The sequence below is a fragment of the Geotrypetes seraphini genome, chromosome 7 (genome assembly GCF_902459505.1).
Source record: "Geotrypetes seraphini chromosome 7, aGeoSer1.1, whole genome shotgun sequence".
Lineage (NCBI taxonomy): Eukaryota > Metazoa > Chordata > Amphibia > Gymnophiona > Dermophiidae > Geotrypetes > Geotrypetes seraphini.
This window is the reverse complement of record NC_047090.1, coordinates 41,908,071-41,926,062: the sequence shown is the minus strand read 5'-3', so window position 1 is coordinate 41,926,062 and position 17,992 is coordinate 41,908,071. Positions and strand designations below refer to the sequence as shown.

Sequence of the window (17,992 nt, the reverse complement as noted above, 5' to 3'; positions counted from 1 at the left end):
TGGGCCAATCAGGCCCTAAGGCCCGCCATTCGACGAATGGCTGGTCGGACGGATGGACGGGCTTGGGACCCGTCCGTCCAACTTTTTTATAGGTACGGGGGGGGGGGGTCAGCAGGGAGTCACAGGTCGGCGGGCGGGTGGGATCCCTCCTGCCTGTATCATAGTCAGCGGGGGGGGGGGGGGGGGGGGGGGCTTTGGCAGAGGTGGGAGAAAGCAGTAAATGAGTGGAAGTTGGCAGGCCTGGGGATGGAAGGGCAGTCGAAATACGGTATGTTGGAGCAGGGGATGAGAGGGAGGGAGAGAAGGGGAAATATTGGACAAGGGCAGAAGGGATGCTAAATCATAGGGTGACAGGCAGAGAGAACAACAGGAAAAAGAGTGGAAGCAATCTTGAACCCTGAGGGTGAGGGAAGAGAGAGGTGGTGAGATGATTGATCATGGGGAGAGGGACAAAAGGGAATAGAGATGGGATAGGAAGATAGTGGAAGTAAAAGGACAGGGAGATGTATGTTTTTAGATGTATCTAAATAAAAATAATAACAAAAAATTTATCTTTTTTTATGTCATCTTAGCATATTTTATGCTACAGAACAAATTATTTTTTTTAACATGTATTGTTATGGGAAAACGCGTTTCACATAACGAACTTTTCGCATAACAAACTTGCTCCTGGAACCAATTAAGTTCGTTGTGTGAGGCACCACTGTATATATATACTACAAAGATGCTACAGACAGAAAACAGAAGCAAAATAAAGTGCTTACAGAAAAAAAGAGAAGCTCAGGTACTTGGGTTTCGGCCAGGTACTAGTGATCTGGATTGGCCACCGTGAGAATGGGCTACTGGGCATGATGGACCATTGCTCTGACCCAGTAAGGCTATTCTTATGTAATATGGCAGTGGCCTTTTATTATTACTAGTCAAATCAATCTGAGAAAAAAAAGGAAAAGTTCCACCAATGATTAGCTCACCTTCACTTCCAGATGAATCCTGGTTATCGAGCTCTGGGGAGGAAAAAATACTTTCCACTAATTTTGGCTGAGTGCTTGGTATGTGTTTTAGGTTTGGAACATAAACCTGTAATTCAAACAGTTATATGATTTTAAGCTAACACTTATGGCAAAAGCAAGCAGTATGTATGTATTAGAAATTATTCTGGACTATCAAAGGCAGATATTCTTTTAACAAAGGTACGAGTAACTTCAAAGACTACTCAGCAGTTCTTTCAGCTATAGATATTCAATTTTTTTTATTGCTTGGCATTAATTATACTTTGCAGCTTCTATTCCCTGTTCTGATTATGCCAAAATATGTAGCTCTAACTGCTTATTGGTTCTGAATACCCATTGCCAACTTTATCAAATTAACATGCCTAGGTAGCTTTCAGACTAGTTTTATACAAAAATCTAGTGTCCATTTGTAATTTTCTTGTTTGGTCCTATGGTACTTGAGAATAGTTAAGATACCAGAGCATACCATTGGAGTCCGATGTCTCACTTTCGTCTGAATGATGCCGTTATATTCAAACTGTATCAAATCATTCAGTGGATCCCATGGCCTGGTGCTAAATATTACCAACAGAAGGAATGAATGTTATAACACTGAAACTACATTATAATTATTATAAAATGACAGACTGAGATATTAGGTCTTCCCTGCTACTTTTATTTTCTTGAGTATCTCCAGGTGAATTTGCCTTTTCCTATCTCATCCAATAAATATTCTGGGCAGCCTCTCACCAGCCACTATTTCGATATCAAAGCAAACAATCTGGCAGGCAAAGGCTTTCTGGCAGAATGAAGAAGACATAGCTCAATACCAATAAATTCTAGCAACTGAACAGACTGCATTCTTTCTTCTACTAACTTGCCATAGACAGGTAAGTTCTAGACTGGTTTCTTTTTCCTTATTATCCCCCCAGATACATGGGAAATACAAAGCTTTGATCAATGAGGAAAGGAACCAGACACATCTGCTGTCAACATGCTAGCCGCAAAGGCTTCATCTTCTGAAACCTGTACAATCCAACCTGTAATGTTATACATAGTGTGGCAGACACACTGCACATGCTGGTAAACATTCCCAGTGCTCAAGTCAGATTCTATGATAGAGAACAATACAGCTTATAATCTTTGTCTTAGGAAGCCTGCTAGTAACTTGATCCCCTCTAGGAACAAGGTTGGGGGGCGGTCAAGGAAAGAGAGAAGCTATGAAAAGCCAAATTTCTCGAGTAAAACGTTCCCTGAGTGCAGGTGGGGAAAAGGAAGACAGCCCTTTGCAAGCCTGATGAAACAAATGAGGAAATTCCTGAAACATCTGACATCTAATGGCCAAAGGAGGTTGAGTGAATCAGGCTATATCCTTAGCAGTAAGGAACTTAAAATCAGCCCAGAAGATTCAGGAGGGTTGGAGTTAGACAGCACACCTGTCTCCAACATCCTTCCTGATATGGAAATACAAGAGCTACCAGGGGAACCTTTGTCGGTAGATGACCTGAGCTCCCATGGGAAGCTGATGCAGCAAGAGCCGAGTGAGTGGAATGCTGAAATAGGACCAGAACACATGGAGTGGGTCAGTGGTCTTAAACACGCGGCCTGCGGGCCACATGCGGCCTGCCAGGTACTATTTTGAGGCCCTCGGTATGTTTATCATAATCACAAAAGTAAAATAAAAGTTTCTTGATCATGTCTCTTTAGCTATAAATGACAATATTATTAAGACTTAGCCAAAAGGAAAGATTTATAAACTATAAAGAGTTTTACCTCATGCAAAATTGTCATTTCTTTAATAAGACATTACCGGTAACTATTTTTTTCTGAGGCCCTCCAAGTACCTACAAATCCAAAATGTGGCCCTGCAAAAGTTTTGAGTTTGAGACCACTGGAGTGGGTCTAAACAATACGTGCTGAAACTGCCAGGCAAGAATGAAACTTAATCTGGGTTTTATTTCCTGATCAGCCCAATTGGCTGAGTCAGAAGGTGCTGGGCTGCAGGAAGCCAAGCCCTATTTGGAGAGAGGTTTTTTTTGTTAAAATGTGATTACACTTCTCCCTCTGTATTCGCAGTGGATACGGGCAGAACATAGCCACGAATATGGAAAAACCGCAAATAACAGTTAAAAAGTTATTTGCGGTTTTTTGTAACAGCCAGCATTTTAAATATTGAAACCGCTAATAACTTTTCCCCATCTCTCCCTCTCCAGTCCACCAACTCCCCAATGCAAAGTTTGGCTGCAGGTGTCCTGGTCCCTGCTAATGAATGAAGAAGTGAGGTTCAGCTGCTCCCTGGATTCTTTGTCTCCTCTGAGCATGGCTCCACCTGAGCTTCAGACACTCAATGCAGGGAGCCGGGACCTGGGCCCGCCCTTTCCTGCATGAGGCAGAGCGAGGGATAGGAGAGCCCGCGTCACCATTGGAGGATTGGAGAACTGAACCAAGCTGAGCCTGAAGCTGCAGTCACTTAACCCGAGTGGCCCGTGCTTCCCTCCCGCTGTTCTTGGTACTGGCGCTCCTCTCGCGAGACCTGAGCTCGCAGTCACTTAATCTGAGTGGCCCACGCTTCCCCTCCCACTGCTCTTCTCGGCGCCGATAGCAGTCAAGTAGCAATTTTCAGGCTGGGAAACAGCGATTTTCTGAGTGAATGTTGGTAAGCGGTTAACTTTTTTATTGGTACAGTAAAGAAAAGAAACTTTACTCATGATGTAATTTTGGGGGAAGGAGTCAGCATAGGAAAAATCACAAATAAGCAAAACCGCGAATACAGAAACTGCAAATACGGAAGGAGAAGTGTATATGCTTCACTGTTTAGGCAAGCTCTGCACTATAGCAGGGCTGGGTGGGCAAAATAGTTAGGGATGTCTCACACCTGCCCTGCGATGTACAAAGTATAAGCTCGCTGTGTACGGGACCAACCAGAGCTTAACCTTGAGAAAAATGTGCATAACAGAATGAACTACTGAATTTGCTAATGAACTGCACAACTGTTTAAACTCAGGATGGTGAATGAAGGGCATCGTGGGAATTGTGGTTTGGACTACACGCTGGAATGTTTTTGCTTGAACTGAGAAAACCTAGGGTAAAAATGGGAGAAACTCTGGTATGCAAAGTTAATTAACAAACGGTGCATTCTGACAACAATAAGAACAACAATAAAACTTTGATGAACTATAACCTGTGTCTACTCAAGTTTTGTAGAATATATCGTGGCCTGTTAGTGAGGATTCATGGGAATACACTGACAGTAGCCACAATAGCCACCCTATAGATCCTCCTGTGGCAGGATTCTGTTCGGCCCTTGTGAGGCTTCACCTCTAGTAGAGTATTCCCCTTTTCCCACACAAACTCAGATGTCATAGTTTCATATTTTATTTAAATTTTGATTAAACGCTTATCCAAAGGTACAAAGCGTTGTACACAGTAATTTAAAATAGCTGGGAGACAAACATTTTAGATAATTGAACATAAACTAATAATACAAACAAACATACTTACTTATTACTTGGAAATATTGGGAAAAAAAGGGAAGAACTACAATTTCTTAGAAAAAATACAAATAAGGAAAATACAATAGAGAAGGGAAACAAATTAAGTAGTGCGGAAGTAGGTACGTATGTAAAAAATCAGTTATATGCATCTTTAAAGAGCAAGCATTTTAGGCTACTTTTGAATTTCTGCAAGTTTTGTTCGGCTCTGAAGTATGGAGGAAGAGAGTTCCAAATTAAAGGGGCAGTGACTGAGAAAATGAGAGTACGACGAGTACCAATTAACTTTAAGGATGGGACGTTAAGGGAATGTTGTGAGGTTGATCTTAAAGTTCTGGGAGGATCATAAGGAATAAGTAACCTATCTATGAATGCAGGGGTATTAGTCTGTATAGTTTCAAAAGTGAGGATTCATGGGAATACACTGACAGTAGCCACAATAGCCACCCTACAGATCCTCCTATGGAAGAATTGGATTCTGTTCGGCCCTTGTGAGGCTTCACCTCTAGTAGAGTATTCCTCTTTTTCCACACATAGGTTATCCGATGTGAAAAAGGCAGCCAATGAGCATTTTGTAACAAAGGGGCGACGTGATCAAATTTTTTAGAACCCAAAATAATTTGTCAGCTTCATTGGGTCGCGGTACCAGCAGCGATTTCCACATGCTGCTTGCTGTTAACCTGGAAGTCTCTCTGCAGCAGAGGGGAGGCTTCCAGGTTAGTGGCAGGCAGTGTGTGGGAATCACTGCTGATACTGCGACTCAATGAAGAAAGCATTACTAGGGAGAAGAGAGTACAAGGGAGGGGGAGGAAGGAAAGTTGCTGGCACAGGGGGAAGGATGAGTGGAAGGATATTGCAGACATAGGGGGAGGGGTGGGGTGAGAGGAAGAAAAGTTGCTGGCACAGGGGGAAGGAATGGAGACATGCATGATAAGGGGAGAGTGTGTGAAATGTTGCACATGATAATAGAGGGGAGAAAGATGGAGCTGGTACATGAAGGGGGATAGAGAGATTTGACCCAGGGCACAAGGCATAGGGAGAGATGGTGGACAGTGGGAAAGAAACAAAAATATTGAATATGGCAGTGAAGGAGGTGTTGGACATGGGGATGGATGGGAGGGAAGGTGAATACACAGGAGGTGGAGGGAGAGAAGGAGGGAGATGTTGGATCCAGGAGCAGAATGGAGAGATGCCTGGTAATGGGAGTGAGGGAAGAGTGTGGGAGAAATAATGGACCATAGAGAGTGCAGGATGGAAGAGAGAAGAAAGAAAGAGATGTCAGGCTATGAGGGTGGGGTGAGAAGGAAGAGGGAGCATTTGCTGGGTTATAAGGGTGGAGGAAGGAAGACGCTGAGACTGGCAGAACCCTGGGGCGGAGGAGAGGGTGGCAAGGAAATGCATGAAAGAATAGATATTTCAGAGGGTAGAAATATAGTAGTGGGGGGGTATGTTGAAGATGAAATGGAGGGCTGAGGAAGGAATGAGATGGAGAATGGGAGAGAAGACAGAAATTTGATAGGTAGCAGAGAAGTGAAAAAAGAAAAAGGGTAAGAGGTAGAAAAGAGCTAAAAAGGAATGATCAAATATGTCAGAGGCAGATGTAGTGAGGGAATAGACAGGAGAGAGAAGAAAGACAAATGGATAGCAGCCACTTGAAGGAGAATTAGCAGACAGGAAAGCAGAAAAGAGAAACTGGAATCAACATGATGGAAATATAAAACATCTAGACAACTAAACTAAACTAAAGCTTAACTTTATATACCGGGTCATCAATCTAAGAAAGCTCAACTTGGTTTACAACAATTAGATAAAAACTAAAGAAAGTTTTCAATGATTAAATAAAAACTAAAGAAAGTACAGTAAAACCTTGGATTGCAAGTAACTTGGTTTGCAAATGTTTTGCAAGACAAGCAAAACATTTTATTAAATTTTAACTTGATATACAAGCAATGTCTTGCAATACAAGTACATACCGTATACACACATCACAACTGAGCCGATGGTTCTTCTCTCTCTGAAGCTGCAAGAGTGTAGTGACTGTTCTAAACAAGCAAAGTCTTGCAATACGAACACATACAGTATACACATGTCACATCATCACAACTGAGCCAATGGTTCTTCTCTCGCTGATGCTGCAGAAGTGTAGTGACTGTTTTAAATGAGCGACGTCTTGCAATACGAGTACGTATAGTATTTTGTATTAAAGTTTTTGGGTTGTGGAACGAATCGTCTGAGTTTTCTTTATTTCCTATGGGGAAATTCGCTTTGATATACGAGTGCTTTGGATTACAAGCATGCTTCTGGAACAAATTATGCTCGCAAACCAAGGTTTTACTGTAATAGCAAAAGTTTCAAAGAGATTAGTTTTCAAAATGTTTGGCAAAAAGGAAAGTTTTTAGAAATTTGCGGAAAGATTGGAAAGAACTGGGGCTCCTCAGAATTAAGGGGCATTCATTCCATAGTTGAGAAAGTTTAAAAGTCAGAGATTGACTGAAGATCTTAACTCCTTTAATTCCTTTTCTAGAAGGAAGGGAGAGTTTGAATTGTTGGATGCCTCTTGCAAAGGAAGCATTCCATAATAAGGGAACGAAGGGAATAAAAATACCACATAAATTTTTGAAAGAGATGCAAGCACATTTGAATTGAATTCTAAGATAAACCGAGAGCCAATGAAGACTCAGGAGCAAAGGGGTCACATGGTCAAAGATAGAAGAAAACCATTTTATTTTAAATGGGATATGGATAATTAGCAAAAATGTCATACAACATATCACCAGGAATTGGAAAAATTATAGTAGACTTAACTATACTTTTTGGTAGAACTCATTGTGCCATATTTACAAAATGGAAAGAACAATTGCTATACAAAAAGGAAATTATAATAATTTTAAAAAGATCTAGAAATGGGCTTAGAGATATTTGGAGCATTGAGATTAAGCAACAAATTTCTGCGTCTCAATGGCCACGAATTTGGTCTTGGAGAATGAGATGTACAATGTCTGCATCTATGAGACAAACTTGGTTCTTTTTGTTACATAGAGCTTTTTGGACCCCTGTTAGATTGCAAAAGTTAGATAGCTCTATGTCTTTTTTTTTAAATTCTTTATTCATTTTAAATCATAAACAAGTGTACAATAATATATCCATTAAATTTCAATGTAACACTTGAAAATCTTAATCATATCATCAAGAACAAAAGTATATCTCCCCACCCCCCACACTACTGAAATTAAAATTCATGAATCATTTTCAAACATACAATAAGGGCCTGATTCTCTAAAAGTGCGTCCCGATTTTAGGCAGCTGTAAGCGTCCTACAGCTGTCTAATCAGCCAATCGGGATGCACATTTTAAAAAAAAAAATGCTCCCCAGGCAGGCCGCCTATATTGAAGGCGAGGCCCGCAAGACACCTAGGCCCTGATTCTGTATAGGACGCCTGGGAGAGGCGTCCTATTCAGAATCGGCCTAAACTAAACCCCGATTCTGTAACCCGCGTCCATGTTACAGACGCAGGTTAGAGAATCGGGTTAGATTAGACACAGCCCGCTACACTTATCGCGGCAAGGGATCTCTCTGCCGCTATAAGTATAGCGGGACGTGGCCCCCTGACCGATCGCTGGCAGGAGGGTGCACAAACCCTCCTGCCCGAAGACGCACCCCCCTCCCCGACACTACTGACCGCCCCCCCCAACACTACCGACCGCCCCCCCCCTGACATTACCGATCTCCCCCCCCCCCCGACAATATCGGTTGCTAGCAGGAGGGTGCCCAATCCCTCCTGTCCGAAGACGCACCCCCCACACCCGGCGCTAACAACCCCCACTCCACCAAACCTGTTCTTACAGATGGGTCTTGCACGTCGAGCAAGCAGGCACGCCTCGTCGAAATGAGGCGGGCCCGCCCCTTCCTGGCCCATCCCGCCGAAGCCTAAGGCCTGATTGGCCCAGGCTCTAGAAGCCTGGACAAATCAGGCCTTAGGCATAGCGGGTCCGCCCATCCCTACTAAGTCTAAGGTCTGATTGGCCAATCTGATTGGTTAGATAATTTGGTGAATACTTGTAATTTGAAAGATATATGGCGTATTCTTCATTTTAATGATCAGGAGTTCTCTTTTTGCTCACCAGTTCATAAATCTTTTTCAAGAATTGATTACATATTGGTATCAAATTCCATAGTGCAACAAGTGACACAAGCTTCCATTGATCCAATTATTTTGTCTGATCATGGAGGAGTGTGGATTACACTTACACTAGATAAAAATGAATACAATAGATCATTATGGAGGTTTGATAATACATTGGTTTCAGATTCAACTTTTCTTGAAGAAATTAAGTTAAAAATTTTGGAATTTTTCCAAATAAATACCTCAGCAGATATTAATGCGGAAATCTTATGGGATGCATTTAAAGCTACTATAAGAGGTAATATTATTTCTTATTCTGCGTATGTTAAAAAACTTATTAAACAATTTTCAGATTTGGAAAAATAAATTAAATTGCTGGAATCCAAATTAATAGATGATTGGAATCACGAAAATTTGCAAACTTTATTAAAGGCTAAAGGCAAATATAATGAAATTTCTTCAAAAATGGCAAGGAAAGATTTGTTTTCTCTGCAAACCTTGTATTATGGAAAATCTAATAAGGCAGGAAGTTTACTTGCAAATTATCTTAAAGCAAAAAAGAGAAGAATAAAAATAAGTGCAATAAAAGATGAGAAAGGAAATATGCATAATCAAACTAATAACATTTTAAATCAATTTTTGGCTTTTTACAAAGAGTTGTATTCTTCCGAGTCTTCTATTGATAAAGTTCAAAAAGGTATGGAATTTTTAAATCTTCTTGAGGGTCCAAAGCTCCTGATCATATAAAAAGAAGTTTAGAAGAACCTATATCATTAAAAGAATTAGAAACAGCATTGAAGTCTCTTAGAGTTGGATCCGCTCCAGGTGGGGATGGTTTTACTGTGGAATTCTATAAAACATTTCAAAATTCTTTATTACCCTATTTACTAAATTTATATCAGTTTCAACTTAATAAAGGTTGTATTAAAAGTACTATGGCAGAATCTATAGTGATTGTTTTGCCAAAGCCAAATAAAGATCCCACTATGGTTTCAAATTACAGGCCAATATCATTAATGTTGATGGAAAATTAATGGCTAAAACACTGGCATTAAGATTGGCAAAGGCTCTTCCTTACATAATTGATGTACATCAAACAGGTTTCATTGCTAACAAACATTCTTCTAACAATACAAGATTGACATTTCATACATTAAATTTAACTAAAATGATGAATGAACCAGCTTTTGCTCTTTCATTAGATGCAGAAAAAGCTTTTGATAGGGTAGAATGGTCATTCATGTATCAGACTTTGGATTGGTTTGGTGTGGGTCCTGGTTTTGTTCAAATGATTAAAACTTTGTATAGCTCCCCTATGGCAAGATTATACATTAATAATAATTTATCTGAGAGTTTTAAATTACATAGAGGAGTTAGACAAGGATGTCCATTATCTCCTTTGCTGTTTGATATTGTTTTAGAACCCTTATTGATAGCTATTAATCAGACAAAGGGGATACAGGGTATTCCCTTGAAAGAATGGGAATACAAATTATCTGCTTATGCGGATGATATTTTATTATATTTGCGCAATCCAGGTTCAACTATACCATGTTTGTTAGAATTGATTGAAAGATTTGGAATGTTTTCAGGATATAAAATCAATTGGAATAAATCTGAAATTCTTTCGCTTAATGTGCATTGCATAAAATCTATGTTTGATTCATTTCCTTTTGTTTGGAAAGAGGATGGATTAAAATATTTAGGAATTTGGATTAAAAATTCAATAGAAGATACAGTAAAAGAAAATGAAAAACTTTTATTAAAAAAGGTTTTGGAATTATGTGAACAATGGAACCCATTACATATATCTTGGTGGGGAAGAGTTCAAACCATAAAAATGATGATATTGCCTGTGGTTTGCTATCAAATGTGTATGATTCCGGTATTTTTTCAGAACTCTTTTTATAAAAAATTGAATGCAATAATTATTAAGTTTGTTTGGCTTGGCAAAACACCTAGAATTGCTTTGGTATCTTTACAGAAATCAATTAAGGAGGGTGGGGTAAATTTCCCAAATTTCTATAGGTATCATCAGGCCTATATTTTATGTCAAGGTATGTATTGGGTCCTCCCAGATCTCATTGAATACACTCCAGATTGGTTATACTTGGAATGGCGACTCCTGTCTCCTTTACATCTTTGTCACATTCTCAGTATCAAGATGCCCAGATTGTATAAAGAAAATAAACTTTTATTAGATACATGGAAAACTCTAAGATATGTAAGTAATTTAACTGAAATTCCTATTAGTAAATCGACAAATCAATCTATATGGCTAAACTCCAAGATTCAGATTGGCGGAACTAAGATTGTCTGGAGGCATTGGTTAAATGCAGGAATACGAACTTTAAATGATGTTATTTCAAATGGAAAAATGCTTGAGTTTACACAATTGCAAAATAAATTTGGACTGAATAAATCACAATTTTATAAATGGTTGAAATTGAAGCAGGCCATTCAGGCAGGGTTCCCTGAATGGAAAACTTTAAATTTTCAATACAGCATGGAATTTTTATGCTTCCAGGCAGATTTTCTGGGTCACCAGGCCGCACAGTGGTATAAAGTTATTAGTGAATTGGTTAATAAAAAACCTAAAAATGGTCTTAGGGATATTTGGAGCATTGAGATTAATCATCAAATTTTGGCATCTCAATGGCCACAAATTTGGTCTTGGAGAATAAGATGTACACTGTCAGCATCTATGAGACAAACTTGGTTTTTTCTTTTGCATAGAGCATTTTGGACCCCTGTTAGATTACAAAAATTAAATAGTTCAATGTCTAATAGATGCTGGCATTGTAAGCTTGAAGTAGGGACTTTGGATCATCTTTTATTTTTCTGTCCCTATATATTAGCCTTTTGGAATTCGATCTGGGATCAAATAAATTCTTTATTAGATAATCCTGTAGCATTAACTTATGATACTGTGATATTTGGCATATCTATGAGGAAAAAGAGTCAGATATCGGCAAGTAATAACAAACTTTTATTGATTATGACAGGAGTTGCCATGCAACATATTACTACAAATTGGAAAGATCACACAAGACTTAATTTTAATATCTGGTGGAATTCACTATGTAAACACACTATACTCAAATCCCTTAGTGAGAATAATATTCACAATAATAAAGACCCCTAATTTATTGCAAGTGAATTTTAGAGACTAGATCCGAATCAATATATTCCAGTAGGTAGCATGCTTGACTAACTGGCCCTGAAGCAGTGGGTTTAAATAAGTTTCCACGAAACGCTGGCCACGTTGGCATGGTCTGAAGCAGTTTGCTGGAGATATACTATTTGAAAGCTAAGTAACTTCAATGGATATTGGATGTTCAAATTAAGTCTCTCATAAGTAAATAGTGCATCTATTTATAGAATTTAGACTTTTTGAAAGTTAATATTTTAGAATAAGTTATTTGAAATAAATTTAAATAAAAAGATAAAAAAATTTTAGGAATTCACTTGCAATAAATTTAAAACTCTTTTAGTTGAGGTAAGGGACTGGAAGGCTGCCGATGATTGGAGCTAAGGAGCCGGGGAAGCACGCAGACTTGTGTGGTCAGAGTCTATGACTTGCGTAGGCTCTATTACTGAGGCCCTTCCAGTTAGTTAATGATATTTTTTGCACTCTTTCATATTCAGTGGGAATTCACTATGTCACATATATAGAATGGAACGTTCAATAGCAATACAAAATGGAAATTATAAAAGGTTTAATGAAATATGGGAGCCATTGACATTGTTTTGTAATGAATAAACACCATTTTCTTAACATTATTTATGATTGGAAGGGAAAGGGGAAGGTTTATATAAATGAAAAAAAAAATAAAAATGTAAAAAAGAAATATGACAAAGATTGATTCAATTAAATAATTGTATGGAAAGGGAGGGGGGAAGAAGGGTTTAGATATATATACCTTTGTTATGATCTTGATAGATTTATCAAGTGATGTTAGTAAATCTATGTATTACTTATATTGTGCACTTGTTGAAAGTTTAAAAATGAATAAAGAATTATAAAAAAAAAAAAATCAACTAAAATAAAAATATTAATCCCCTCCCTCCCGCCCTACCTAAAGAAATAAAAACAAACTCTCAATGGAAAATATACCATCCCCCGCCCCCCAATGCGTAAAATATAATCTCCCATATAAAGTGATGTCTATTCATTACAATATTTTTCCATTGGCCCCCAGATCTTTATAAACTTATTGTAAGTCCCTTTCAAGCCTAGCAAGAGCTCGTTCTATCTTATAAATATGGCATAATGAGTTCCACCAAAATGTATAGCTCTAGGTCTAATAGATGCTGGCATTGTAATCTGGAAGCAGGGACTTTGGATCATTTAATATTTTACTGTCCCTGTATCATGTTTTTTTGGAAATCAATTTGGTCTCAAATCAATTGTTTACTAGAAAACCATGTTGCTTTATCATATGATACAATTCTGTTTGGGATGTCAATGAGAGCAAAAAGTCAAATTTAATCAAATAACAACAAGCTTTTATTAATTATGACAGGAGTCACCATGCAACATATTACCAATAATTGGAAAGATTACAATAGACTTAGCTATACATTTTGGTGGAATTCATTGTGTCATATTTATAAAATGGAAAGATCAATTGCCATACAAAAAGGGAATTATAATAATTTTAAAATGATTTGGGGGCCATTAACAAATTATTGCAATGAATAGACACCATTTTCCTAATGAAAGTACATTTACATGTAGGGGGAGGGGAGGGTAAATAGTTTTATTAAAGGTTTGATTAATAGATTGAAATAATATATAAATGATATTTTGAATTCAATTACTTGTGAGAAGGGTGGTTGGGGGGAATAAATTCATGTATGTAAAATCAGAATTGTATGAATATCAAGTGATTTGTAACAGTTAATATGATGTAGTATTGTGCACTTGTTGTAAGATAAAAAATGAATAAAGAATAAAAAAAAAAAAGATCTGGGGGCCATTGACAACTTATTGCAATCATTACACGCCATTTTCTATTGAAAGTACATTTATAATACAGGGGAGGGGGGTAGTATAAAGTTCTATTTAAGGTTTAATCATTAGATAAGAATGTAATATTTATACATATATATTTATATGGTCTTAGAGATATTTGGAGCATTGAGATTAAGCATCAAATTTCAGCATCTCAATGGCCACAAATTTGGTCTTGGAGGATGAGATGTACAGTGTCTGCATCTATGAGACAAATTTGGTTTTTTCTTCTACATAGAGCATTTTGGACCCCAGTTAGACTACAAAAGTTAAATAGTTCACAGTCTAATAGATGCTGGCATTGTAATCTTGAAGTAGGGACTTTAGATCATCTTTTGTTTTATTGTCCCTTTATCTTAGCCTTTTGGAACTCAATTTGGGATCAAGTAAATTGTTTATTAGAGAAGTATGTGGCATTATCTTATGATACAGTACTATTTGGTATGTCAATGAGGAAAAAGAGCCAAATATCATCACATAAGAACAAACTTTTATTGATATGACAGGAGTCGCCATTCAGCATATCACAAATAATTGGAAAAATTACAGTAGACTCAATTATAATTTCTGGTGGAACTCATGTCACATATATAAAATGGAAAGAACAACAAGGGAATTATAAGAATTTTAATAAAATTTGGGAGCCATTAACTTCTTATTGTAATGAATAATTACCATTTTCTATTGTAATATACACCGTTTAATGTTAGAAAGGGGGGGGCGTAATATATTAATATTCATATTTGGAAAAAATAGAGGGTGTGATGGGGAGAGGGAGTAACTATTTATTTTAAGATAAAATAGAAAGATTGTCAAGTGATGTGTTTAATTGTATTGTTTTAATATCTGTACACTTGATGTAAGATTTAAAAATGAATAAAGAATTTAAAAAAATATATATATTTATACAAAATTTATGATTAAAATATTTGTGGGAAGGAATAAATTTATGAATTTAAGATAATAATAGAAAGAAATTCAAGTGATGTGTATAAATTTAAATGATGTAATATTGTGTACTTGATGTAAGATGAAAAATGAATAAAGACTGAAAAAAAAAAAATGCTGTTTAAATTTTGACAAATAAACTAGCAGAATTTGATAATTTTGTGCACAGAATTTTGAAATTTTTGCGCAGAATTCTGCCAGGAATAATTGAAGTCCCTTCTAATACTTCTGGTCAGGTTCAACACTAGAGGCCCTTCCCGAATTGCCTCTTCACTTGCAGGAAGTAAAATGGCAGCGTTTCCCAACAAAAATTATATGCTCCTACAGTGGAATTTTCTCTGCATGCCTTCATTGCTTGCAGTCCCTTGCTGCCAATTGGCGACCATGTCATCTGCAAGATCCATACAGTGAAAACACTGGCATTTGCTGCCAGAAGGGCCTGTGTAGCAACAGCTTCTGTAGACTGTAAAGCACTGGCTTTGCTCCCCAACAGAGGACATTCATGCTGTAGACAGCTTCCCCACCAATTCATGCAGTCCTCTGCGGGCTCTGCTCCCTCCACCGACCCCCCCCCCCAATGCTTAAACATTTTTCAACTACTGCAACTATGGACAATTGCCTTCCTTATTTTTTATTTTTCTTAAGGGCCTGCTCCAAAAGTAAGGGAGGAGGACAATGCAAGACACCTGAAACTCCACAAGGAGATTCAACAGGGTTGGGAAGTGCAGGGATCAGACCAACTGGATTTACCACCCCTGAACTACAAAGCATGGCCAAGCCAGTGCAAGCCCTGTGTCACTTTTTTTTGTTGTTTGTTTAATAATCAATAGGAGATACAACAATCTAAATTAACCTAAACTTCTCTGGACTCAGCCTAGCAAACTAGCCACAGACTGTACAGAATGCCCTACTTCCCATCCGCTGAAGTCTGAGAAATACTGACTGGTGGGAGGCTACACAGGATACTTGTAGAATGATGTTGTCAATTCAGCGGTTTTCAGTCTCCATCTGCTAACAGGAAAAGACAAAGGCAAACCCACACTCTAGACCAGGGATCTCAAAGTCCCTCCTTGAGGGCCGCAAGCCAGTCGGGTTTTCAGGATTTTCCCAATGAATATGCATTGAAAGCAGTGCATGCACATAGATCTCATGCATATTCATTGGGGGGATCACTGCTAGGGGTAAGTAACCTTGAAAGAGACCTGGGAGTGATGGTAGACACATCTTTGAAGGCGTCGGCACAGTGCGCCACAGCCTCAAGAAAAGCAAACAAAATGTTGGGTATCATTAAGAAGGGTATCACGACCAGGACAAAGGAGGTCATCCTGCCACTGTATCGTGCAATGGTGCGACCACATCTGGAGTACTGTGTCTAGTACTGGTCGCCGTACCTCAAGAAGGACATGGCGGTACTTGAGGGAGTCCAGAGAAGAGCAACTAAACTGATAAGGGGTATGGAAAACCTCTCATATACTGACAGACTGAAAAAGCTGGGGCTGTTCTCCCTGGAAAAGCAGAGACTTAGAGGAGACATGATAGAAACCTTCAAGATCCTGAAGGGTATAGAAAAGGTAGACAGGGACAGATTTTTCAGATTATGGGGAACCACAAGTACAAGGGGGCACTCGGAGAAATTAAAAGGGGACAGGTTTAGAACAAATGCCAGAAAGTTCTTTTTCACCCAGAGGGTGGTGGATACATGGAACGTGCTTCTGGAGGCTGTGATAGGCCGGAGCACGTTACAAGGCTTCAAAGAAGGTTTGGATAGGTTCCTAGAGGATAAAGGAATTGAGGGGTACAGATAGGTTATAGTGATAGTCTGGGACCATTGCTCAGGCAATGGGCCTGATGGGCCACCGCGGGAGCGGACCGCTGGGCGAGATGGACCTCTGGTCTGCCTCAGCGGAGGCAACTTCTTATGTTCTTAAATTCTGAAAACTTGACTGGATTGCGGCCCTCAAGGAGGGACTTTGAGACCCCTGCTCTAGACTGATCTGGAAAGACACGGAAGATTTTAACTTGACTACAAGTCACATATGATGTGGCAGACCTTTCAGAGCAAAAGCTGACAGCAGTTAAAATAACCATTTTTTAAGGCAGATGCACTTGATATAAGATGAACAATGAATAAAGATTTTGAAAAAAAAAAATTAAATAAATACCACTCCAAATACATCAGTGAGAGGACTACAACCATGTACAAATTTTAACACCCCAGCAGTTTAGTATACTTTGTTACCAGTCACAGTGTGATGCTCACCAAAAACACATTTGCGTGCAAGATCAAGAATGCAACAGCATGGAATTCCAGCAAAATCTCCAACTCTTCCATTTCAATCCAACTCAGCCCTAGATTCATCTTCCCATTCCAACTTAAGGGAATGGCATCCACCATTTCTTTGACAAAACAGGTGAAAGAGGGGCTCAGGCAGAGACTTCCTCCTCTCATTAGGTAAAGATTGATCTTGGGTATGCCATACAACTCCTTCCCTGAGAGGACGTCTAATTCTTCCTCAGATTTCCATGACTGGTCCATGTCAGACTTAGCAAAATAGTCCTGCTGGGATGCCTGAGGCTGCACCTCTCTTGGTTGTTTGGAAGGACGTCCAGGCCTTGGGGTTAGGCACTGAGATACATGCTTAGTTCTTGACTGCAAGGGAGCTTCCTCTCCCGATGCCAAGCATTGCCATACTTGGGGAGGCATAGACAGACACTGATGCCTCTTGAGACAAGGGAGTCAGGGACTGCTCCACAGGTAAAGCAGGGGCTTCAGGGTCAGAGTGGCTGAGTGTTGCAGCTGGCACTTTGGAGCTGTAGCAAACTTGCTAACTTCTCCCTCAACATGGCCCAGAACCAGTTAACAAGGACAAGCATCAATAAGACTGGAGCTGGTGTCGATGTGGAGACAGCTTATTGAGTTGTCGGTGCCACTGAGAAGATCAGGGAGACGCAACCTCTTTGCTCCATGGAAAAAATAAGACCGAGGACCCCACGTTCACACATCTGGCGGAAAGTCACTTGTGCATGCGTGATGGGACTGCTGCCAAAAGCCTCTTAGAGGTATAGTGAGCCAGGCAACATCTGCACTGTGCTCTGTTGGAACAACATCACCTAAGACTAAGGCTATATCTGTCCTGCTTGTCCTCTGAGAACAATCTCTTACTTATATTTGCACAGTACTACTTAACCTTTGTGATATTAAATATGTTTAATAGTGGTTGTAGTTATGAGGAAAAATACACAGTTTACCAGTTACATGTGCTAAGAAAATTTAATCACTGTAGGGTCAATATTCAAATTTGATTTTTTTAAAAAAAACTTTGGCTATGGCATTTAAATCTACTCTATACGTTCAGCACTGTTATCCAGATAGCAAGCGGAACCAAATATATGTGGAGAGTTGATGACTGCTGCCGCCTCTAG

At 39.0% G+C, this 17,992-nt stretch overlaps 1 protein-coding gene across 3 annotated transcripts in view; it reads right to left on the bottom strand.

The window, feature by feature from the left end:
• The window catches only part of OSBPL8 (oxysterol binding protein like 8), a 247,305-nt gene that overhangs the window by 21,099 nt on the left and 208,214 nt on the right, over window positions 1–17,992 (bottom strand). For all 3 annotated transcript variants that reach the window (XM_033951170.1, XM_033951168.1, XM_033951171.1), the window contains 2 exons: window positions 1,477–1,564; window positions 972–1,077 (listed from right to left, as the gene is read on the bottom strand). In XM_033951170.1, coding sequence (XP_033807061.1) covers window positions 972–1,077; window positions 1,477–1,564 — 194 coding nt within the window. The remainder of the gene's footprint in view (window positions 1–971; window positions 1,078–1,476; window positions 1,565–17,992) is intronic.